Source organism: Canis lupus, chromosome 18 (genome assembly GCF_048164855.1).
Source record: "Canis lupus baileyi chromosome 18, mCanLup2.hap1, whole genome shotgun sequence".
Lineage (NCBI taxonomy): Eukaryota > Metazoa > Chordata > Mammalia > Carnivora > Canidae > Canis > Canis lupus.
The window spans coordinates 20,096,568-20,122,419 of NC_132855.1; the positions used below are offsets into that span (position 1 = coordinate 20,096,568).

General features: G+C 45.2%; 2 protein-coding genes across 9 annotated transcripts in view; one reads left to right on the plus strand and one right to left on the minus strand.

The window, feature by feature from the left end:
* Positions 1 to 17,632, plus strand: part of JAZF1 (JAZF zinc finger 1) — a 336,302-nt gene extending 318,670 nt beyond the window's left edge. For both annotated transcript variants that reach the window (XM_072783660.1, XM_072783661.1), the window contains exons 4-5: positions 7,690 to 7,859; positions 15,244 to 17,632. In XM_072783660.1, the coding sequence (XP_072639761.1) occupies positions 7,690 to 7,859; positions 15,244 to 15,420 (347 nt within the window). In that variant the 3' untranslated portion in view covers positions 15,421 to 17,632. The remainder of the gene's footprint in view (positions 1 to 7,689; positions 7,860 to 15,243) is intronic.
* Positions 17,633 to 18,139: 507 nt separating this feature from the next.
* TAX1BP1 (Tax1 binding protein 1) overlaps positions 18,140 to 25,852 on the minus strand; it is a 94,309-nt gene continuing 86,596 nt past the window's right edge. For all 7 annotated transcript variants that reach the window (XM_072783659.1, XM_072783658.1, XM_072783657.1 and 4 more), the window contains 2 exons: positions 19,868 to 19,950; positions 18,140 to 19,248 (listed from right to left, as the gene is read on the minus strand). In XM_072783659.1, the coding sequence (XP_072639760.1) occupies positions 19,047 to 19,248; positions 19,868 to 19,950 (285 nt within the window). In that variant the 3' untranslated portion in view covers positions 18,140 to 19,046. The remainder of the gene's footprint in view (positions 19,249 to 19,867; positions 19,951 to 25,852) is intronic.

A 25,852-nucleotide genomic window follows, 5' to 3' on the forward strand; every position in this document is an offset into this window, starting at 1 on the left:
GCAGGCACGCAATATAATTTATTATCTTTTTTCTAAGACTGGGGGAGGTCAGGAGTACAAGCTGTGTAATCTTGGGTCCCCTTGTACTACTAGAACCCGTGAAATATGTTCCCTCATTAACTGATTCAGCAAATGCACATCGTTGGCTCCTTCCGTACAAGCACAGCACTGGGCACATAACCAAGGGCCTCCCAGTAAGTTAGAAAGTGTGGAGTCCTATAAGGAAGAGGGTACTTCTGGCTTGGAGAACTAGGACCATTTCCATGGTGAAGGAGCGGTGGGGGAGAATGACATTCCAGGAATGAGCTGAGACCAGGAGCAAGGAGGTCAAGCATTGTCGAGGCTCGTCACATGGTCCCTCGGAGCCAGTAGCGTGTCTTCCATCAGAACCGTAACGTTGCCAATTCATTTAGACCGTTGTCGCTGCAGCTCCTGTAAAGTGGGTCAGTACCAATTAAAGCTAATTTATAATGATAAATCCATAAGGCAGAGAGGCAACTCTTAGCTAATGTATTTGCCAGAATTTGACACCCCAGGAGAGTTTTAATTTGCTGTCACTGCAGTTACCACTTTTGCATGAATATTAATGATCTGCATTATAGGAAAAATGTGGTGTATTGGGTTTCTGGAAGAGGTTGACTTTTTTTTTTTTTTTTTAATCTACCTGTATGTCAGTGTTTTATGTTTGTGAATACAAGGAAGGAGAATACCAGAGGTGCTGAAATGGAGAGCAGGCCATGTGCCCGGGAGTGAAGGGGTGAGCACAGGGCAGGTGAGCAGAGGTTGGAGGGCAGTAGACAAGGTTTGAAGGGGCTCCGGGGGCGAGTGACCGGGAGCTCGCAGAGGCGCTCAGCGGGGCTCCCGGCCCGCGATGTGGGTCGGGGAGGGGTGCGAAGCTGCACGTGCGTGTCCGTACAGAGGCTCCAGGCCACCTCGTGTTTTCGCGTGGTTCAGGGGGCCAGCTCAGGTTTTTACTTCCTTTGCTGACAACCAGTAAGCTTTTCTCTGGCCATCCTCGGGATGTAATTGTCTTACCGTGGGATCCCGTGTGCTAGGTTGCGCTCGCTGCCCCGACTGAGACGCCGAGACGGGCTCCCGGGGCTGCCTGTCCGAGCTGCCGTCCCGCCCGCGACAGGCCCCACGTGGGGACCGTGTGGCTGTGGACGGTGACAGTAGAACGCTCGACCCGAGGAAGAGCGGTGGCAGCCGGCGTCAATGTGAGGCGGTGCCCGGTGAAATTACGTCTTCGTAGAGAAGCTCTGACATTGACGCATGTTATTTTAAAATTCATAATGACTAAGGCAAAGCGGAGCCCTGATGAAACAACTCGCGTAGCTCTGCTTTGAAAGACTGGCTGTGCCCACCCGGGAGGGCACGTCCTGCCACTTGGGTCCGGGGCGCCGCTTCCCACCTGCTCACATGTCCACCCGCACACGGCTGCGAGTGACCCCGCACGATGCGTCCCTTTTAAGTCCTCTCTAGTATTTCCAGGGCTTGGTCTTGCATGTCACCTCTTTATCTCCCTCATATGGGGGATACTCACTTTGAAAACAAATCAGGGATCCCTGGGTGGCTCAGCAGTTGAGCACCTGCCTTCGGCCCAGGGCCTGATCCTGGAGACCCGGGATCGAGTCCCGCGTGGGGCTCCCTGCATGGAGCCTGCTTCCCCCTCTGCCAGTGTCTCTGCCTCTCTCTCTCTCTCTCTTTCTCCCTGTGTCTCTCATAAATAAAATGTTCAAAAAAAAAAAAAAAGAGAGAAAACAAATCAAAGGAGCACAGACCTTTGGGACCGAACTGCCAGGTCCCGGTGCAGTCTGCCTGTTTCTGGCTGGGGGACCTTCAGCACCTCCATCACTTCCTGCAGCCCCCCCCTTCCCCGTGTTAGGTTGGGGAAACAAAGGTCGGTTACACGGAGAGCACCTCTCCCACCAGGCATACACGAGGCACCCCTACCCTAGATGGCAGAGGCAGCTCCCAACTCTTTCTGGTTCCAGAAGAGTGTGTGGAAAAACAAAACTTGCTTGTTCTTTAGCCACATTTTTCATTAAAGATCCAAGTAAACGCAGAGAGGTTTAGATATCTGGGCAAGTGCCAGAATTTGGGGAACAAACGGCTTAAAAGGAGGCTAACCAAAAGCAGGCAGTGTTATTGCATCATGAGTACATCCCTAAAATCTTCTCATTTTTTTTTAAAGATATTATTTATTTATTCGTGAGACACAGAGAGGCAGAGACATAGACAGAGGGAGAAGCAGGCTCCATGCAGGGAGCCTGATGTGGGACTCGATCCGGGGACTCCAGGATCACGCCCTGGGCTGAAGGTGGCGCTAAACCACTGGGCCACCCAGGCTGCCCCCTAAAATCTTCCCTTGTTGCCCATTTTTGTGCCGAAATGAACAGGCCCTTGGGAGAACTGGTGTTGGGACAGACGCTTAGAGCCATGGAGAGTGGCAGCCAGAGCATCAGCAAAAGCAATGACCATCTTAATGGAAAGGCTGCTGGGGCTGAACTCCCCCAGCGTGCTCAGCGGCGCTGCCGGGCCTTTGGATCCTCCGTTCCTAGGGGCCTTTTGAGAGGGTGTACTGTCTTGTTTTGTGTGTGTGTGTGTGTGTGTGTGTGTGTGTGTGTGTGTGTTTTAAAGATTTTATTTATTTATTCATGAAAGACAGAGAGAGAGAGAGAGAGGCAGAGACACAGGCAGAGGGAGAAGCAGGCTCCATGCAGGGAGCCCAATGTGGGACTCGATCCCAGGTCTCCAGTTTCACACCCTGAGTCAAAGGCAGACGTGCAACCACTGAGCAACCCAGGAATCCCTTTTTTTTTTTTTTTTTTTTTTTAGATTTTATTTATTCATGAGAGACAGAGACACAGGCAGAGGGAGAAGCAGGCTCCACGCAGGAGCCTGATGTGGGACTTGATCCCGGGTCTCCAGGATCAAGCCCTGGGCCGAAGGCGGCCCCAAACCACTAAGCCACCAGGACTGCAGTGTACTGTCTTTTAAAAAGAGAATAGCGGGTTTGTGAAATATAGAAATCGGATCCAGGGACGCCTGTGGGGGCTCGGTGGTTTAGCTCCTGCCTTTGGCCCAGGGTGTGATCTTGGAGCCCGGGGATCGAGTCCTGCATCGGGCTCCTTACTGGGAGCCTGCTTCTCCCTCTGCCTGTGTCTCTGCCTCTCTCTCTCACTGTCTCTCATGAATAAATAAATAAAATCTTTTTTAAAAAATAAACTATTTTATCCTCTTCCTTTTAGTTACATATCTGTTTTATACAGTAACCTATTAGTGCACATATGCCATTTACAGTAAATGCATTCACACCATCATACTCACTATTTTTTATTGGGATGTAGGATCAGATTGTTGGGAGGCCACTGCTGGGGAAAACCAGCCTTGCTCCGTCCTGCTTTCCCATAATGGGTGGGCAAATTCTCTAGCAAGGGTCTGGAAACGACCAGGAATTAATTTATTCTGAAGTTAGTTTTGAAAACAGCAGATGAAGGGACACCTGGGTGGCTCAGCAGTTGAGCATCTGTCTTTGGCTCAGGTTGTGATCCCGGGATCAAGTCTCGCGTTGGGCTCCCTGCAGGGAGCCTGCTTCTCCCTCTGCCTGTGTCTCTGCCTCTGAGTGTCTCTCATGAATAAATAAATAAAATCTTTTGAGAAAAGAAAGAAAGAAAGAAAGAAAGAAAGAAAGAAAGAAAGAAAGAAAGAAAGAAAGAAAGAAAGAAAGAAAGAAAGAAAAGAGGAAGGAAGGAAGGAAGGAAGGAAGGAAGGAAGGAAGGAAGGAAGGAAGGAAGGAAAAGAAAGGAAGGAAGGAAGGAAGGAAAAGAAAAAGAAAGAAGAAAGAAAGAAAGAAAAAAAGAAGAAGGAAGGAAGAAAAGAAAAGAAAGAAAATAGATGAAGCAGATGCAGCAAACGAACCAGGTTAGGGTTTACTTTCGTCCTCGGACAAGACAGGCTCAGATGTTTTTGTAACTACAGAAGCAACTTTAGTTTCGGGTTAGCTCTTCCTAGAGTTCAAAGATGTTAGAAAGCAGACGAAGAGCAGTTGTTTGCAGATGTTTTCCGCAGGACACCACAGGCCCCACTGGCGAGTTTTCCAGATGTTAGCACCAAGCGGGCGCTGGCACGTGCGCATGTGTGGCTTTGGAGAACCATGTGGCCTGTCTCCACCTGCAGCGGGCCCTCCGGCTGCAGAGTGAACGACAGCAGCTGAGGAGCAGGCCTGGCCTCGCAGCTGCTCTCGGCTCCGTTTGATGACAGGGTGGCGTGGGGGGTACAGCTAAGATGAGCAACGGAGCTCCCCCACACGCTCTTCTGTTTGGAAAAAGTGAGCACCCTGAGAACAGGGGAACAGTGGGTGAAATATGGAAACTGCTCTTGTGACATTTTTACTTGTTTATGACCAAATACTCCTTTAATGCTTACCATATGCCAGGCGCTGTTCTAAGTACATTGATTTTATTATTATTTTATTTTATTTATTTATTTTTAAAGATTTTATTTATTCATTCATGAGAGACACACGAGAGAGAGAGAGAGAGAGAGGGAGAGAGACACAGGCAGAGGGAGAAGCAGGCTCCATGCAGGGACCCCGATGTGGGACTCGATCCTGGGTCTCCAGGATCATACCCCGGCTGAAGGCGGCGCCAAACTGCTGGGCCATCGGGGCTGCCCAGAGAACTCCGTATTCTTTACAACAACCTTAAGAGCTGGCTAGTACTGTTAGCCCATTTTACAGGTGAGGAGTCTAAAGATCAGAGAGGTGACATCACTTGCCTGGGGTCACACAGCTCACTGGTGGCAGATCAGTGCACACTCTGCACGGGTCTCGGTATAAAGTCCCACTTGTATTTCTTCTAGTGGAGATTCCCGTGGCTTTCAGGATTATTTTTGGTTTTGTTTGGGTTCACAGGAGGCCTTTCTAAAAATTCTACATATAATACGTACATGTGATGTTATTACAAAAATGATGTTACAGTGTCTTCCATCTTTTGAGCACTTAACTGTGTGTGGATCCTCCCATGCCAGATGTTCTCTAGACATTAATTCAAATCCTGAAAGTGCAAGGAAGAGATTTGTGCCCATTTCATAGATGAGAACGTGGATGACAGTAGCTGGTCACTCAGCTGACATGCCCAGCCAGGTCATGAACCCGGGTCCGCACACAGTTCTTTGTTATAGGACAGAATTAATTAAGTATAAACAGGTCTTTCTTGATCCCCTACCCAAGGAGATGGTGAGCTTCACAAGCACCCAGGGCACCTCATAGTGCACCAGTGCCTGGGGTGGGGTGGGAGGGCCCAGGTAGCCAGGGACAGTGCCGTGTTGTGCCTGTCGTCCCTGAGCTGGCGTTCACTCCCATGGGCGTCCCAACTTGGATGAACTGCGTGGTCCCCCTATCTGCCCCCCCTTGGGGCTGGGTGCCGCATGGTTTCCAGGCGACTATGTCCCCGGCACCAAGCCCTTAGGGTCCGGCTCCTTTTGATCCAGTGGAGTTTTGAAGTTTTATCTTCTGCTGGGCTTCATTAAGTCAGTGGGTCTGAGGCACCCTCCCCCCCCCCCCAGTTGTAAATGTTGCATGGTTCTTGGTATTCAGGTTAACAAATTAGCCCAATTAGATGGGTAAATTAGTCATTCTAACTTTCTGAAGTCCTGCTGGAGGAGCTTTGTGAAATAGCATTTATAGTTTTCTAACAAGCAATTTAAAGGACACCAGCATGTGGCATTTGTTTAAGAGTAAAATGTCCTAAACAATGCCCTACTTAAAAACAGATTTCGAAATTTGCTCACAGACCCAGAAACGTGGCAGGGTGCATGCGTCCCTGCGTTGTCTCGGACAGGCGTTTCCAAACTGGGTCTCTTCTTTCTGGGGGCTACAGCCAAGCACAAGAGAGTTGCTGAAACTCACATTTAATTCCACAACCTCCTTTTTTGCTGAACTGCTTTTTTTCTGCACCACCCAAGAGTTTCTTCCAAACTGACTGCTCTGATTTCCATCCGAGTAGGTAGATGGTGAAGGAGCGGCAGCTGCAAGGAGGTTGAAAGGGGCCCCCTCGGGTGGCTGCTGGCCCTGGCGGCCGGAAGCAGGGCAGGGGAGAAGCAACATCCCTCAATAGCTCAGTGAAAGTGCATAAGCTCTTGGACCTCTCTGGACTCGGTTTCCTCGTGTTCAGGGAAGTGCCTGTCCTCCCCACCTCACAGGGCCACTGGAGGATTCTGTGAGGATGATGCATCGAAGGTGCCTAAAACGCAAGAGGTCCCTGCCTTCCTTCTTGGCCCCTTTGAAGTGTTAGCTTCAGAAGCCGGCATCCTTGTGCCTGGCTCAATTGGCTCTTCAAACAATCTTATTAATGCCTATTAAAATGAAACCCAATAAAAATGCCAATATTTGGTGTTGAAATAATTGATGTAGCAGAGACAGACCATGGAGCACCCAGGCAGGCCCCTGGTGCAATTTAGCCTCACACCTGGGGGATGAATTTCACAACTGTAATTGCTACCATATAATTCTTATTAATGTTGTGCCATAATTCCTATTTATTCCACGGGGCTTGTAAATGCATTAAGACTTGTCAACATATTATTTTACACTGTTTATGATCTGTAGAATTATGTCCTTCGGGGTTGTATTGTGCAAAAGCTCAAAATAAATGGCTTTGGGCCTCATTAAAAAAAAAAGAGCAAAAAGCGGCTGCCTGTGGAAGTGGTTCTGCATCCCCACCGTCCTGCACAGAAGTCCGTGAAGTAGATTTTTAACTCCGTTCTGAGCAGAGCTGGGAATACACGGGACTGGCCCTCCCCCCGTGAGCAGTCCGCCCTCCCAGGGAATGCTGTGGACAGCTAGGGAGCCCCAGGAGGGGTTCCTGGGACACCCCGGGTGTCCTCCCCTGGGGACAGAATGTGCTAGAGAATTCTTGGCTCTGCCACAAGCTGGAACCTTGCATGTTTTTTGTTTTTTGTTTTTTTTTTAAAGATTTTATTTATTTATTCATGAGAGAGACAGAGAGAGGCAGAGACACAGGCAGAGGGAGAAGCAGGCTTCATGCAGGGAGCCTGACGTGGGACTCGATCCTGGGTCTCCAGGATCATGTCCCGGGCTGAAGGCAGCGCTAAACCGCTGAGCCAGCCGGGCTGCCCATCCTTGCATGTTCTTACGGTGAGTTTGGCTCCGAGCTTGAGGCGTTTCTGTCCTCCTGCTCCGTAGCCTGGGGTAAGCCCCTGGGCGTCTCAGCTCAAGCCATAAGGAAAAAGATTAGAAGTTCCAAGCGTAGAGGAACCTAGCCAGTGTAGACTGCAACCCCGTCCCACCGGTTTCGGCCTCTCCTAGGCCAGGAAGCGGGAAGGCGTGGGGACAGGCTTCTGTGCTCCAGAGCGTGGGCCGCAGCCGCGCGGGCACCTGCTGGGCCCGGGTGCCTGTGCCTCGGTCATTACCGGCTCGGGCCTCAGAGCCCGCCCAGCGCCTCCGCAGAGTCCGGGTCAAGGGCTGCTCAGCCCATCTCCAGCCCCCCGCGGTTGGGGAGCCCTTAGTCTGGTCTCAGGTGCGAGCGGAGGTCTCGGCCTCGGCACAGCCTGGCGGCCCTGGTGCCTGGGGCGCCCGGCGGTCCGGCCACCGCCTTCCCCCGTCCCGTGGGCGGCCGGGCCACAGGCCGAGCGCGGCTGACCGTCCTTGCCCCCTTGGCCCTGCAGGCAGCGAGTACGACGAGGAGGAGGTGGACTACGAGGAGTCGGACAGCGATGAGTCCTGGACCACAGAGAGCGCCATCAGCTCCGAGGCCATCCTCAGCTCCATGTGCATGAACGGGGGGGAAGAGAAGCCCTTCGCCTGCCCGGTTCCTGGATGTAAAAAGAGATACAAGGTAAAGGCCCGAGCACCTGAGCCCTCGCCCGGGGTGGGGGGGGGGGGCAGCGGGGGGACCGGCCCGCGTCAGTAGCAGCTCCTGGCGTCTGCGGGGCGCCCGGCCTCGTGGACTCACCTGCCCGGGGACGCGCGGGCTCCTGGCTTCGGGGCGCTTGCCGGGTTCCCCCTCGCTGCTCCGTGTGGGAGCAGAGGTCCAGAGGCGGTTTTTCTGGTGGGAGGATTGTGGGGTTTTTTTTATTATTATTATTCATGAAAGACAGAGAGAGAGAGAGAGAGAGAGAGGCAGAGACACAGGCAGAGGGAGGAGCAGGCTCCACGCAGGGAGCCCGACGCGGGACTCGATCCCGGGTCTCCAGGATCACGCCCCGGGCTGAAGGCAGGTGCTAAACCGCTGGGCCACCCGGGCTGCCCAGAAGAGGGGCCTTTGCTCTTTTTCGGCGCAGGACCCGCGCCCCGGAGAGCCTGACTGGTGTCAGCAGCGGCCGGGGACAAAGGGACAAACAGGGAGAAACACCACGACGTTCAGGGCTCGGTCCAGAGGGCCCCGACACCCAAACTCGCCGACTTCCCCTGAAGCGGCCGTTAGCAGGCCCCTCACAAAGCCGCCTGTGAGCGGGGACAAGTCGCGGGGCCCCGCGCGACTCTGAGGACGTGCTGACCGGCCCGCGGCTCGGCACCTTGACTCCCGTTTGTAAAAAGGTGTAAAAGGTGTGTGAGGGCATAAGCACTTCTCACGTGGCTCCTAACTGTGTCCCTGAACACCAAACACACAACCCTATTTCAGTGATTTTTTTTTTTTAAATTTTATTTATTTGGTACCAGCAGCCGATAGAAGTGGCTGCGGCTCCGCCTGTAGAAAGCGGGCGCCGGTGTCCGCGCGGACGGTCGGGGGCGCTTTGCATAAACCGCAGGCGCCGGCCGAGGCGAGCGAGCCCGAGCCCCATGGGCCGGGGCTGACTCCGGTGCACGCGCAGGTTTTCTGGGTCAGAGGCGCGGGGGGCGGAGGGAAGGCCAGGAGGTGGTCCCCTCAGGAGCCCAGGGAGCACAGGGCGGCCGCCCGAGCTCCTTCCCCCGGAGGCAGCCCTGGCACTGCAGCCCTTTCCTTCTGGCTTTTTTTTTTTTTTTTTTTTGGTTCAAAGTGGAGAAAGCTTAGCCGCCCCTCGGTGCTTGGCATCTGCTGCCTTCTCGCAAGCGCCCAAACGCTGCTTAGGGGGTGTCACGCACATCAACAGTGTTAAAAGGGGGACCAGACTGCGGCAACCCCAGAAAGGGCCGGGGGGAGCCCCAGCCTTTACTCTGGCTGGAGAGGGTGAGCGCCCCCCCCCCCACCCGGCCACCTGTTAGCCTGTCATCATCCTGCTCTTACTGTCCTTGGGTTTCCAGCAGTTTCTCCTACAGTTGTCTACACCCGGGTCGATGGGACTTGAGTGCTCTTCCTGCCCCGAAGGCCGCAAGAGAACTGAGCGAGGCCTGGGCTGCGGTGCCACCACCCCCACAAATGACATGGGTGGCAGGGGGTGCTCTTGATTTCCACGAGGGGGCTGTGAGTTTCCGTTCCTGGGCCGGCACGCCACGCCGTGGCACGAGGGACGAGAACACGCGCGTGTGGCCTCCCCGTGGGACCCCTGCCGCAGGCGCTGGTGCCCGCCGTGCGGCCGCTGCATCTTACCCACCGCGCGGCTGTCGGCCTGGCCGTCGGCTCGGGGAGGCTCTAAGGGGCCGCAGCGCGGTGGGGTCAGGCTGCCGTGCCCTTGGTCCCCCGGGCTCACTTCCGACTGGTCGCCGCTTGCCCGCTGTTGGCCACGGACCCCGGACCAGCTCTCCTCACCATTCCTTGGCATTTGCAGAATGGAAAGAGGAGGTGGCCAGCTTCCGGGCTTCCTCCTGAGTAGGGCAGGGCAGGGGGCCCCGGCAGGACAGCTGAGGCTCCATGTGGTTTCCCGTATTAATCCCTTTACCGCGGATGCCTCTTCCCCCCACTCTCCCCATTAGTACCTCTCATTTGAGTCCCCCTCGTTTCTCGAGGCACAGCTCAAGCGCCACCTCCTCTGGGAAGCCCTCACCAGTTTCCCAGACTGATCCCCCCACCCCAGACCGATGCTCTTGCCCCCGACCTTTCCATAGCTCTGTTCTTACCACTGGAGAGCACGTACCACCGTGGCACCAGGCGTCCGTACGGCTCCCAGACCCTTGCTCAGCCCCGGGCACGGGTGCTTCAGCATGAAGGCACAGAGATGAAGGGACGGAGGCCAAACGTGTGGGGAAGAGGACAGTGTGGCCGCCAGCGGGCCACCAGAACCCCAAAGCAGTGGCAGGACTCCTGTCGGCTTTGTCCCAGACACCTTCCAGGCTGAGCAACCGATCCCGTCCACCTGGGTGCTCCTCACTTTTCTTGTGGTTTCGGTCAAGAGAGAGAGGACTCCCCAAGCCTGGAATTGGCAATGGCTTGAAAAGATGGGTTGAAGTGCTTTGAGGTTTCTTTTCCTTTGGTGACGTTTAATATTAGAGTTGTCAGAACTAAAGGCATTTTGCTACTTCAAGAAACATAGAACATGTCCCCTAAAAAGTTTCCGTGAAAGGGTCCCTGGCACTACATGGAGAACACGGATGGTTTCAGCGCCACGAAGGAAGCTTGGCCTCCGAGGTCTAGATGCACAGGCAGCAGGTGTGTTGCTCACGGTTTTCTGAGGGCAGCTCAGCCCTTCTCCCCCCTCAGCGGATCTGAGCCTCCCTCCCTCTTCTCAGGGCCCCGTCGGAAGCCCCAGTAGACAGGCTTTCTGGGTTGTAACTTGGCAGCCAATAATCAGAACTTAAAAAAAAAGTCCATATATTCCTTACTCCATGATTCTCCTAAAAATGTATCCCAAGCACATCACCAGGGATGCAAACACTGATATACAAGCGTGTCCATCACATTAGTTACAGTCAGCACAAATTTGGGAATTACTAAATTTCTAACAATAGGGAAATGGAATAAAGTACTGCCATCAAAACCCTTCTTTCAAAAAAATACTTCATGGGAATCCAATTTCTTTTCTCTCGTGGGAAAATAAGGAAGGTACTTCAGATGTTACTGATTATACCTGTTTGCGTTTTTTTTAAGATTTTATTGATTTATTCATGAAAGACAGAGAGAGAGGCAGAGACACAGGCAGAGGGAGAAGCAGGCTTCATGCAGGGAGCCTGATGCGGGACTCGATCCCGGGACTCCAGGATCACGCCCCGGGCCAAAGGTGGCACTAAACCCCTGAGCCACCGGGGCGGCCCAGTTCTGTCTTTATGTCCCTTTGTATTTTGTACATTTCGACAGCGGCCCATGCTGGGCACAGATGGCGTTAAGAGGGGGTTGAGGGATGTGGTGCCCGCCTGACGCAGCCCGGATGTTGCAGGTGCGGCCGGGCCGGCGGGGTGGCGCCTGCACTTCACGCTGCTGCCAGCGGCTTTATTTTCCACGCTAACATTTCCACCCCTTCCAACCCCAGCTTCTGTGTTTTAATTTTTCATCAAACCCCGGGACTTCATCCTCTCCTTTAAGTAGGACATCAAGGCCTGCAGGGAATTTAAAGGTAACGGGTTTTATCTCAAGGGCACGTGTCCACATCTTGTACCTCCTCGGTCTCAGTACTGACAGAGATCAAATACCGTCCAGGACGCCGTGGCCCCCCTTGGCGTCCGGACTTTGTGATTTGATCTGGACTGGCATTTTGAGAAGCGCCTGGAAATGAGCTGCTGCCCTCCACCCACCCAGCCGGGCAGGCCCTCCCTCCGTCCACCTCCTGCCCGGCCCCTTCCTCCGCACGCATCCCCAGGCCTGCCCACTGGAGTCCACAGACCGTTTTCTCCAGCTGGAATGTCCCAATCCTTCCCAACTTGCAAGGTGGTTCAAAGACCACCCACTGGTTGTACTAAGTACCTAGCACATGAGGTACCTGGAATTCTGGGGGACATGTGGACTCTGGAACCAGGCATCCCAGGTCTGTCGTTTACCTGCTCACTCACCTTCTGGAGCATCTGTTCATCTCAAACAGGAGTACGGGGTCGGCCAGGCATCCGGCACTCAGCCCGAGCAGCTCTCGAGCCTGCCCTCCGTGACCCCCCTCTTGCCCTTTCAAAGCTCCATTCTCCTTTACTCAGAGACCAGAGGATTTAAGCATCTGGTTTTCAAAGTCACCTGCCATTTTTTTTGGTGGTGTTACTCATATTTCTGAAAGACCAAACTTCCATCAGGATGTCTGCAGTGATCAATGTCAGCAAATCTTTTAAAAACCTCAAGTGTTAGTAGAAAGTAAAAATCCGGGGATCCCTGGGTGGCTCGGCGGTTTAGCACCTGCCTTTGGCCCAGGGCGCAATCCTGGAGTCCCGGGATCGAGTCCCGCGTCAGGCTCCCAGCATGAAGCCTGCTTCTCCCTCTGCCTGTGTCTCTGCCTCTCTCTCTCTCTTCTCTGTGTATGCTCATGAATAAATAAATATTTAAAAAAAAAAAAAAAGAAAGAATCCCCACCGCTATATGTGAATGAACAGACGGACAAACCCTGACTCTCAGAGGCGTACTAACATTTGCCCTGAGGGGAGGAGGGTGCCCCACTGACACTCGAGAACATTTTAAATCACAGCAACAGAGACAGTTAATGCAGGTTTTTTTTTTTATCTTCTTCGGCCAACCCTGGACATGCCACAGTTTCCAAATGTGCACTTGGCTTACTGGTTTTCCCAGAGTAATAAAGCAAATGTATGGAGTGAGCTGTGTTTTCCTGACAGTCTCACAGCCAGACACACAACACGATGTTTACATTGAAGCTGGGAACAGACCACAGAACCTGCTGAAATCACCTCAACCTTGGGCTTGTCCTTCTGGTGAACTCCAGATCTGGTCACGTTGGATTGGCTTCTTGTGGCTTTAGCAATTTCTGGTTTCAGGTTTCCCCTCCCCTAATTTATGATAAAAGCTCAGCCCCGATGGAGTATTTAAGCCCTGTCCCTATTGGAGTTGCCATGCGTTTTGGCTTGCTAGTCAAATGTTTTTATTTTGGGTTTTCCCCTATTTTCTGACAAGTGATAGGGCTCTAGGGCATAGGGGTAGCTGGACATTTAGTGACCCATCTTTGCAACAAGTTCCTGTGAAAACAAGGACATGAAATGTTTGAATCACCCTTCATCTACAGAAAAGGACCCCACTAGGTGAAAATCTGTTGAGCTAATAAGTGGGATATTAGTAAGCAGACAAATGCAAATTTCTAGTATTGTATCCAGGAGGCTTCCTAATTTGTTATTTTGCAAGTTGATGGTGCTTCCTAATGGTAATAAGCCTTTATTTCAAGTAGCTTAAAACTGTTCCTATTTTTCATGGTTCTTCGGGTTGCCTGGCACCAGCTAGGTGCTTCCTGCCTGGGCGTCCCATGCAGTTGCAGGAAGATGCCAGCTCAGGCTGGATACACGCTGGCTTTACTCAAACCCCTCAGCTGCTTCTGGGATGGCTGGAACAGCAGCAGGCTGGCAGGGGACCCATCATGGTAATGGGTCTGATTTTGCCACCGTCCCTTCTTTCCCTGTATCCCTCCACAGCAAATTCTCCCCACCATGCCTCTAGAACAAGAGTGAGGGGTTTCCTTGCCCTGCATGCAGGGACTGATGCAAGACAGACAGAAACACAGAAGGCCAAGAGCCAAGTTCAGGGTGGAAGGGGTATTTGTGTCCTTGTGCTTGGACTCAGTTGACAACTGTAGGTCCCACTCTGACCTGAACACAGCCAACTAGTTGCTATTTGGCCCCCTTGGGTTCAACTAAGTCAAATGGGATTCTCTACCAAAGGGCTTTTAAAAAGTACTAATGTGCATTACGAATCTCTAAAAGGGAAACGTAAATAGAAATAACCACTTAACACACTTTAATGGAAACTGTTAATTCCAGAAGAGCGAACCATGTTTAACCAATTCACTCACAAATGCTTACTGAGCATCTACCGTGGGCCAGGCAGTGGCAGATGCTGACACAAGAGCACTCGGTCCCTGTATCTGGGAGCTCAGTAAGAGCATCTTATGAATAAAGGTCAAGACCACTGTGATGGGGCAGCCCCGATGGTGCAGGGGTTTAGCCCGGGGTGCAATCCCTGCATGGAGCCTGCTTCTCCCTCTGCCTCCCTCTCTCTGTGTCTTTCATGAATAAATAAATGAAATCTTTAAAAAAAAACAAAAACAAAAACAAAAAAAGACCATTGTGTTGGAATCCTTTAGCTGGTCTCAGGACTACGCTCAGTGAGACTAGATTCATATAATACTTTCGGAAACAGCCCACTCCTCTGGTGATCAGTTCTTAACAATTTTGTCTCAAGCCCTTTATTTTCTCTTCCCTTACTCCCAGATCTGGCAAGAGCTGACTTGGGAATTGATACCTATGCTCTAACATTACCGCTATTTATTCTTTTCTCATCTCTCATGTCTTCCATCAGTTACTTCAGTGCCTATTTTCTCACCATTTAATTGGGATGAACAACAGTAAAATAAGTCTGTAGAGTGATTTTAGGCAGGAGTCTTACATAGAATATTCTAGTGCAGTAGCAAAACCAGTTACTAGAAAACCAAAAAGCATTTTGATATTTTATGTATCACTTGGGATTTGTATGCCAATTTGAAGTTTGGAACTCTTATGTTGCTGACACTTCAATAACCTAAGATTTTTAACGTTTATTGTATGTTTGGAATGCAGTACATAAACATGAGGCCCAGTCTTGCCCATGTTGCTTATTTAACACACACACCTCTGCCAGCGCATGATTTAGGCAAGGAGCTCCCACAGTGAGACACACACTGGCTTAATGCAGAGTAGAAAATGGACAAAAATCCTAGGTAAGGTAGGTTATTCTCACAGCTGTCTGGAAACAAAATAATGTAAGCTGTGTTTCTATATCAAGGATTTATTTATGTCTTGAATTCTATTGCCCAGTGTTTTCTATCTATCTTTAAAAAGACCATTTAAAAAATAAAAATAAAAAAATAAAAATAAAAAAATAAAAAGACCATTTTTTGGCCATCCCAAGGATATGATACTATAGTTGTTTATTGTTAACACTCTTTCAAGTAGAAAAGAAAATCCAGAGAGGAATCAAAGCTCTAGGCAAACTGTGCTTCCTTATACAGTCTTAAAAACATATTCTGCATAAAATTTGAGGAAGCCAGTACTTTCATTTTCGGAGTAACTGAGGCCTAGTTTGCAACCCAGTCTGTACAGCCTATTAGACTCCTTGAAACGGAGTTCACGCAATGCCTACTATGTACACACCTGCCATCCAGGAGATGTCCAATATTAATCCAGACCCACACCAAGCAAACGTCCCCGGTCTGACATTTTGATTGCATCTAATAGGTGATGTTTTGTCTTCTCCACAGAATGTGAATGGCATAAAGTACCACGCTAAGAATGGTCACAGAACACAGATTCGTGTCCGCAAACCATTCAAATGTCGTTGTGGTAAGAGTTACAAGACAGCTCAGGGCCTGCGGCACCACACAATCAATTTCCACCCCCCGGTGTCGGCTGAGATTATCAGGAAGATGCAGCAATAACATGCTGGTCATAACTGTGCCAAGAAATCCTCACCAGCAGTTGCTGATTTTGAAAACAGCCACCTTTTTTCAGGGGAAGCATTCAGCAACCCTTTAAAGAATTAAATGCATGCTTTAAATTTTTTCTGTAATTTTGGAATGATGTATCTTTGTAGAGTTAATGATTTTGTACATTTGCACATGTAATCATCATACCCATTTTCATTACTTTGATATAAGGTGCTAAACAAAAGAAGCTCTAGGTTCTTCAGCACATTTCCCCCAAAACAAAATAAAACTGAGGGCATGTTGCATATTATTTAGTTGTATTGCAGTGATATCAATGGGGGGAGGAGGGGCTGGCACTGAGATTTTTTTTTCCAAGATTGTAATGTGATTGAAATTTTTCAACACATCAACTCACTATGTTCAAAACCAAAATAATACCTTCATTATCAAACTGGTTACCATGCCTTACATAATGGAGTTAGTATTTGTGAGTAGAAAGACTTTAGGTAATGGAAATATAAATAAGAATGTTTAACATAATATGCTAAAAATATTTTCATATTTAAATAACATACATAAAAGGTGTGCTTTCTGTGTTTTATATTATCTTGCAAATCCTTTTGCCCCTTAAAAAGCTGAAAATCTTGCCATCTGACTTACCAATCATTTTTAGTGTTATAAATGGCATTTTTGTACAAAATAGTCTATTCAGTTCACTCGTTAACACACATTCATTGAGTGCCTGCTGGGTGCAAGGGATTCGGTTTATGCCGATTGATATTTCTGGACCAAGATAAGTTTAGTGAAATACTTTTCCCTGAAATCTGTTAGGAAACACTTTGAAATACTTAAAGTGCAAATTTTGTGTGTGTGAAATTTAGTTCTATCTTCATCTTTAGGTGAAGTTTTAAAGCACTTTGTAGTTCTCTATTGCCAACAGATTTAATGTTTTATGTGTTGCCAATTCTTGCAACCACTGCCCTAACAAACCTGTGGGTTGCAAATAAGAATTAAAATTCCAAGCACGTTTCAAAGAGAACATTTTTGTTAAGACCCCCTTATTGCCTCTTCTTCATGCTCATTGTGTTTTTAGACTTTTTTTTAAAGGCACTTTTTCCATCACATCATAGAGGTCTCTATTCCCATTGGCAATGTCTGTTTAGCTTTATAACACATTTTGCTGAAATACGAAATTGAGCCTTATTGACAATTAAGTGCTTCTTGCAGCAGGTGGTCAAAGAGTGACTAGTATGACCCGTTAGAGTGACCTACATCTGGACCATTCCTGAAGTTTTTCTCACCAACAATACCATCATGCCTTGAGTGTTCTTTTCTCCCAAGTGCTTTTCCTTAAACATACAAGAGTTTACCAATTGCCTCATTATGCAATAAAAATTGCTCTGAGATGGCTAACTGCCCACAAAACTGGTGAAAAGCAAACATGAAGTGCTTACAACATAACTTTCTTCCCATGTTCCCATTTGATGAAAGTCTTACAGCTGGGAAGCAGGTGTCCCTCCTCAAATTTTCAGACAGTTCGAAAGGATGATATAGCCCTGCTGGCCAGATGGGTAAGCTTCTATATTCTTCAGTTGTGAATCCCTCATAATGAGAGATTTTTAAAGTAAAGTATTTATAAAGACACTGCCCTCTAAAAATTTCCTAGATCTCTGAAGAGTGGTCTTGGTCCTGAATATACAGTGTTCTGTGTTTAAAAGGGTGATCCAGACATGAGAAGCAACTAGTTGGTGCATAAGAAGGCCCTACCTGGATATTTCATATCTACCTACAATTGACCAAAATTTTTTAGGCCAGCAGTTATTATTTAGCTTTGCTCCTTCTAGTGCAAGAAACTGTAGGCTGGATCAGTAGTTCAACAGCTAAACAGTCATTAAATAGTCATTGTGCATGTTAAATTTCTTTCAACTATAAAACAAATTCAATTTCTATTTACTTATTCATTGTGACAGTATTACTAAACAGGTAAGGATGGGAATATTTTGTTATACCGTGTATAGTGAATGTATTGTACTGTGTCTGTGAAAATTGTGCTTTAAATTATATTTTCATATGTTTTGTTGGGGACAGAGCACATTAAGTTTGAAAGCAACAGAGGTTTGTTTTAGAACTGAAGGCAACTTAATCAAAATTGCTGTCAAGAAAAGCTGCTTATAAATGTAAATGAAATCACATTTAAAATAAACTGCCTCTGACCCAAAATAAACATGGCTCTTTATTTTTATTAGTGTCCATTACTGCTCTAATATTGGAAGGATACTTTTAGGTTGGCATGCCCCGTAATTAACTGATGCAACATGAAAATGCTACCACTGAACATATCCCAGGAAGGGAAGACATGGAGTCTTCAATACTACTGCTTTCCAGTCTGCCATATCTTGTTTTTGCCCTTCACTCAAAAATTTTAAAGGATTCCAGCAATACAAATTCTGCTTTCAGAAATAAACACAAGCAACATGTGTATGCAGTTCACACACAGTACACCATAATGCCACCGACTGAGTACTAGGTTAACATCCTAGCTAATTTGCTTAAGACAAGCTTAAATATTTTGATAACTACAAAAAGCAAACACAAAGTCCATAAATTCTTAACGTTAAAAGAGAAAGAACCATTCAGAAATTTGCTTAAAGGCCCAGACCAAAAACAAATAAAAGTTTAGACTTAATGAAAAGCTACTGCAAATTTTCAAATAAATGTGACAATTAACATCTCCAAAAAAGTGTCCTCTTTAATGAGAATACTATACAGAGACATAATGAACACATTGATTTGCATTTATAATCACATTTTAATCAAGAAGATGTGAAAAAGATATGGGTACATTTTCTGTGATTTTATCCCACAAACACCACTGTTTAGTAGATCATTTAATATGAAACAACTGCACTATAACCTATCTTGTCCCATTTTCCTATTAGATAGAAATACAACTTCAAGATGGCTTAAAAATAATCAGATCGGTCTAAAATGTTTTAGTCATAAAATTAGCAAAATATGCCTTCTATTCCTAAAAGCAAACATTTCAAATATAAAAAGGTGTTTGCTATACTGCAAGCATGTGATCTCATTCTACATGCAGCTCCATTTCTAAAGAAGGCTAAAAAACCTCCTTTCATGGGCTATATTATGGAAGCTTCTATATTCAAAGAATTACTTTGCAAGACTGTAAATGATAAATTACTTTTATTACATAATATTTAGTAGTCATGCTCAATCAACAAGGTCAACAGAAACTTGTAAATATGCTAAATGACACACTCTACATACAGATATTTTCAGTGTGGCAACAATAAAGTAATCATTTTCTTTACTGATATAGTTTTGCAAACTGGGGAATAAATAAAGATACAAACACAGAAAAACTTTTCTTAAGCTGGTAAGATTTTTTTTGTTGTTATTAAGCTGGTAAGATTAACAAGGGTTACAATTATATTTTATTGATAAGCTGAAGACTGACTCTGACCCTAGTAACACAAAACTCAAAAGTAGCACTTGGTCAGAAAAGTGTGGTAGAGGGTGCACATAAGTGATACCTTGTGGTCTCCATAGTGGTCTATTTGAGGTGATTTTTTTTTTTTAATTGCTAAATTGTATTATTAACTCATAAGAAAAAGTAACTAGTCAAAATTTAAAACATTCTGGTCAAAATGGGTTTGCACATGCCTTTCAAAGCCCTGTTGGTCATAGTCAGGAGGGAACTGCTCGCTGCACATTGGACACACCTTCCAGTGACTTTCAACATGTTCTTCAAATTTGCTCTGATCATAGTTGGGAGGGAACATTAATTCACAGAGGGGACACTTCTTGTGAACATCAAAGCTTGAAGAAATAGGAAAAGGAAAGAATTACATATTTCTAATAAGTAAAATTTCTAACAGCATAATCTTCAGAATATGACAATGTTATATTTATCTAGTTAAGCTGATATTCACTCTGAATGACTTACCTTGAAAATCTTCAGTTATTTCAGAAACTTCTTTCTGCTTCTAAATACTTGCTACTAACAATTATGTAAACCACTCATAAAGCCTCTAAATTGAGTTTCACAGTGACAAAAAAAATTGTTAAAAATCCCAAAAATTCAACCATATTACATAAAATGAAGATTAACAAGAATTCCTCAATCTTTAATTATAGTTTAACAAACAGCATTTTCTGTTAAAAATTAATGAGCTTATAATTTCCCAACCGGATTCATCCACTTTACGAGTATTTATTAGCCCTGGTTCTCAAAGGACCGCATGCATGAGAATCACCTGGAGAAACACCTAGAAGCATGTTAAAACACATATTGCTGGGAGCCACACCAAGGGTTTTGGGTTCAGAAGGTGTGGAGTATAGCCTGATCATTTGCATTTCTAACAAGTTTCCAGGGACCACACTTTGAGAACCATTCATCTATATTATCCAAATTCTACAGAGGAAAGAGAAAAATTACCTGGAATCAAAGCAAAATCCTGTCCCATGCCCACGTAAATGCTGACTTGGAGGATCAGGAGCAGTGGGCACATTCTCATCTTCCTAGGCAAAAAATAATTTTGCAACTTTTGAGGAAAGTGAAACAACGTAAATTCCTTAATTCAAGCATAGTAGAAAGGAATTAAGATTACCCTTTTTAAAATTTTACTTGTTATCAATTAGAATTTCACATAAATACAGATTTAAAAGTCAATTTTTACAAAGCATTTCACTATAAACTAAGTCTTACCTTTTAGAAATAAGCAGTACTTAGTGGAACAGAGAACAAACATATCACACCTCTATGTGTGAATAAAGTATGAATCCATAGACTTTTTTGAATCAATATGCAGGTAACCTTTTATCATTCCATACACTAGGTGACTGAATTCATAAAAATCTTAAGACTACATTATTTTTCCTATTATTCTCATTCAATAAATCTGTAAGAAGTACCCTCTTTGACAACATACATCCCACTGCATGATACATAGAAATTATAGAACTAGTAAAATACAAGTTTGCAAGTGCATGTTCTTGGGTACACACACAAGCTAATCGAACTGGAAAACTATGTTAAAGATGTACCAAACCACCGGCTTCAAAATCCTGTCATGAAAGAATGAAATTCAGTATTAAATATCTAAGAGACTGTCAAGGAAGATTCCTAAAAATCTATATATAAATCTGAAAGACAACACTGGTTTGGAGTTCTATGCCCATACATCCCTGTGATTATTATTTTTTTTAAGTGGGCTCCATACCCAGTGTGGAGCCCAACATGGGGCTTGAACTCACAACCCTGAGATCAAGACCAGAACTGAGATCAAGAGTCGGACACTTAACTGAGCCACCCAGGTGCCCACACCACAGTGGTCAATTTTTAGAGATCTGTATGCTCTGAATCAACAGCCAAAAACAGACCCACTTCATATCAAAAGCAATAACATCTCCCACATGCCCATTTACTTTCTTCTGAGCAGTTCTGTTAATTGTTCTCATGTTATGAACTAACAGTATATGAACAAGTATAGCAGACAACGATGAAAGTCTTTAGATTATATTGCTAGGTAGTTACACTTGTTCCACAGCTGCCATTAACGGGCTAAGTAGTCAAGTCTGTCATGGTAAGAGGCACCAAGAAAGTGTGTATGGTGTGAAACCCAAAGGAAACAAAAGACAAACTGACTTATCTTTTTGGGAGAGTAAGAGGTAGGGGAAGTTACTTGGCTATTATTCTGGTAATTATCCCTTCCTGAAAGGTCCAAGAAAGGATAGGGGGCTCTTTTTTTTTTTTTTTTAAAGGGTTTGTTTATTTATTCATGAGAGACAGAGAGAGAGAGGCAGAGACACAGGCAGAGGGAGAAGCAGGCTCCATGCAGGGAGCCCGATGTGGGACTCAATCCTGGGACTCCAGGATCACGCCCTGGGCTGAAGGCAGGTGCTAAACCACTGAGCCACCCAGGGATCCCGCAGGGGGCTCTTTTTTATTTTATATTAATCACATGAGAAAATATTTCGTTTACACAATTCCTCACTAAATAACCCACTATGTACATATTTTCCCAGTGTGGTAACATTAAAATAATCCCTGTTTCCTTCCTTTGTATAGTTTTGCAAAGTGGGAAATAGATACAAAACAGAAAAACAACTTCTAATCTTTAGTAAGATTGAAAGAGGTTATATTTATTGATAAACTGAAGACTGACCCTGGCCCTCCTAACACCAAACTCAAAGTAGCTCTTCATGAGAAAAGAGGGTGCACGGAAGTGATACCTTGTATAGTCTCCATTATGGCCTGTTTGAGGTGATTTTTTTAACTGCTAAACTGCATTACTAACTTCACAATAAAAAGCAGTCAAAATTTAAAACATAAAACTCAACTTTCTAGGAACCAAAAATATAGCCTATACCAATCTACTGCTTCTGTGAATCAGCTAACAATAGAGTTTATTGCTAAAGTGCTAGACTTATGTCAACCTATCTGACATGTTAACCATGGGATGATGGAGCAATTTTTTTACTTTTATACTTTCTAAGCCATATATAATTTGGTAATGATAGACCCCCATTATTCTGTCTTTATCTTCTACCACATATTACCTAATAAAAGGGGAGAGGGGGATCCCTGGGTGGCGCAGCGGTTTGGCGCCTGCCTTTGGCCCAGGGCGCGATCCTGGAGACCCGGGATCGAATCCCACATCGGGCTCTCGGTGCATGGAGCCTGCTTCTCCCTCTGCCTGTGTCTCTGCCTCTCTCTCTCTCTCTCTGTGTGACTATCATAAATAAATAAAAATTAAAAAAAAAAAAAATTTTAAAAAAAAAGGGGAGAGGGACTCAACAGAAGAATTCCAGAAGTTGTAAAGAGACATAGTGCTCATGAAATAAGAAATCACCTACTCAGAGAACAGTTAGAAACCAGAAACTGTGTCATAAGTTCTCTGAATAGCCAATTCATATAAGATCTCTTGACCCTAACATGCAAACTGACCAAATTTTCACTCATAAATACATTTATTCTATTTTACTCATCAAGCTTGGCTAATTAACTTTCAAAATCATACTGGATTAAATACAACAAATGAGATTGGGAAGTAAGGTTACTCAGGCAGGCCTACTGTCAGCAACAAAAAATGGCTAACTAGTAAAAAGAAACGCAGACAAGAACTCAGAATATCCAGTATTTTAGCACTGGATCACAAAGCTTTACTAACAAAACATGGAGATACTGTTTAATGCTCATTTTTAAATTAATAAGCTTAAATCATCAAGGTTATATTAGGTATTCTTTAAGAAGGCAGAGAATCGGGCATCTGGATGACTCAGTTGGTTAAGCGTATGCCTTCAGCTCAGCTCATGATCCCAGGGTCCTGGGATTGAGCCCCGCATTGGGGTCCCTGCGCAGCAGTCTGCTTCTCCCTCTCCTTCCTTGTGCTCTCAAATGAATAAAATCTTCTAAAAAATAAAAATTAAAAAGAGAATCTTATTTTTTAAGATTTTATATTTATTTATTCCTGAGAGACACAAGAGAACCAAATACACAGACAAGAGGGAGAAGCAGGTTCCTCACCAGGAGCCTGATATGGGACTCGATCCCTGGACCGGGATCATGCCCTGAGCCAAAGGCAGACGCTCAACCACTGAGCCACTCAGGAATCCCAGAATCATGTAATCTATTTGAGAAGGATTTCTGTCCCAAACTGCCAAAATAATTACATTTTAGTACTGAAAATAGTCAATGCAAAAATATTTTTGAATAGGTTTTAAGGTGTAAGTACCCAGTCTGTTAGCTAAACTGCTAAAATAATTTTGTAAGCATATTTTATTGGGAATACCAAACTGGAATGTATTTATGAACAATCTCAAATAATTAAATCTTAAGAAAACATTTTTAGCAGGATCTTAACTCTCCACAAAGATCTAAACCACTTTATGTTGTTTATCCACTTGGAAACCCATGATCACAATACTATTTCTACGACAAAACAAAGGAAACAATCTACAATAAACTGAAGCTCTATATGAAACTCAAAAACTTATGAGATACTAATTTAAAATCTAGTCTATAAAAATTCTTGGGGCATCTGGCTGCCTCAATCGGAAGAACATGCAACTCTTGATCTCAGGGATTAGGAATCTGTGCCCAATGCTGGGGTGTAGAGATTACTTAAAAAATTAAAAGTAACCAAGAAACAGAATAAAACAGTATTTTTAAAAAATTCTTATTTTCCGGGCAGCCCAGGTGGCTCAGCGGTTTAGCACCTGCCTTCGGCCCAGGTCCTGATCCTGGAGATCCCGGGATCAAGTCCCACGTCGGGCTCCCTGCATGGAGCCTGCTTCTCCCTCTGCCTGTGACTCTGCCTCCCTCTCTCTCTCTCTCTCTGTCTCTCATGAATAAATAACAAAATAAGTTAAAAATTCTTAGTTTCTTCTCAAAGTACATAACCAACTTGAACTTCTGAAATAGTGTTAAAATAGGTTGATCTCTTAGACAATAAAAGAAATTGATAAGGTTAATAATATTAAATTCAAAATAAGGTTTTCAAGGCACCTGGGTGGTTCAGTTGGTAAGGATCCCAACTCTTGATTTCAGCTCAGGTCAATCGAGCTCCATGTTGTGGAATCGAGCTCCATGTAGAACTCCACACTCAGCACAGAGTCTGCTCCAGATTCTCTTTCTGCCTCTGCCCCTCCCACACACTCTCTCTTGCTGTCTCAAGTAAAATCTTCAAAATAAGGTTTCATACTAAATTAAGATTACTAAAATTATTATACTAAATAGCATTAATTATACTAAATTCAAAATGTAATCATGATTGTAAAAATATAATTGCCATATGATATAGCAATTCCATTTCTGGATATACAGGCAAAAGAACTGAAAGCAGAAACTCGAACAGATATATTTGTATATCTATGGTTGTAGCAGCATTAGTCACAATAACCAAAAAATGGAAACAACCCAAATGTCTTATTAATGGATGAATGGATAAACAAAATGTGCTATATACAATGGAATATTATTTAGCCTTAAAAAGGAAATTCGGGGGCAGCCTGGGTGGCTCAGTGGTTTAATGCCGCCTTCAGCCCAGGGCCTGATCCTGGAAACCTGGGATCGGGTCCCACGTCAGGCTCCCAGCATGGAGCCTGCTTCTCCCTCTGCCTGTGTCTCTGCATCTCTCTCTCTCTCTCTCTCTCTCTCTGACTCTCATGAATAAATTAAATTTAAAAAAAAATTCTGACACGTATTACAAAATGGATGAATCTTGAGGACATTATGCTAAGTGAAAAAAAAAACAGTCATAAAGAATGAATTCTGTATGATCCTACTTATATGAGGGATCAATAATAGTCACATTCATAGAGACAAAGTAGAATGGTGGTTGCCAGGCTGCAAAGAGTTGAGAAGAAAAAAGTTCTGGAGATTGGTTGCACAACAATGTAAATGTAACTTAGCACTACAGAAATGGTTAAACTTACTTTTTTTTAAAGATTTTATTTATTTATTCATGAGACACAGAGAGAGAGAGACACACACACACAGGCAGAGAGAGAAGCACACTCCATGCAGGGAGCCCGGTGTGGGACTCGATCCTGAGTCTCCAGGATCAGGCCCTGGGCAGAAGGCAGGCACTAAACCATTGAGCCACCCGGTATGCCCAAGATGGTAAACTTATTATGTGTATTCTATAACTATAAAAAAAAAAAATGCAATCATGATTAAACTAGCAATATACATTGAGGAGCTAATGACTGAGTTACACACCTGAATCATTAAGATCTAGACAACAGAACTATATAATCAGCATATCTCAGACTGTGCTTTAATTCTGCCTTTGCTAAGAATTATTAATGGGAATATTTAGATATCACTCAGGAGTTAATAATGTCAAGGAAGAAAGGTCCACCACTTAGTAAAGCTTTTACTAAGCTGGTAAGAATTACTTTAGTTCAATAGCATACAAAACATTTGCTAAGGCCAAAGTTAATATGTAAGAGAAAAGAGTTGGGCAGCCTGGGTAGCTCAGCGGTCTGGCGTTGCCTTCAGCCCAGGGCATGATCCTGGAGACCCGGATTGAGTTCCACATTAGGCTCCCTGCATGGAGCCTGCTTCTCTCTTTGTCTCTCTCATGAATAAAATAAATCTTAAAAAAAAAAAAAAAGAAAAAAGGAAAGAGTAACAATGACTGTTTAACTTTTATATAAAACTATAGTTTATCTGTATCCCTGAAACTTTGCATTATTACATAGTATTAGTCAACATTCTCCTTTTTATGAGATGTTACTGTTTAAGTTCTGCCAAATATCCAATTTTAGTAATAGAGCATGTCAATGAAGGGTGTCACTAAATTCTAACTACATAAAGATATTTAAAAATGAGAAAGCAGACTTCCAGGAAAGAAAGTAGTAGGACCCTCTATTTACCTCGCCCCAGGCTAGATAACTTATCAGTGCAAATAACCCA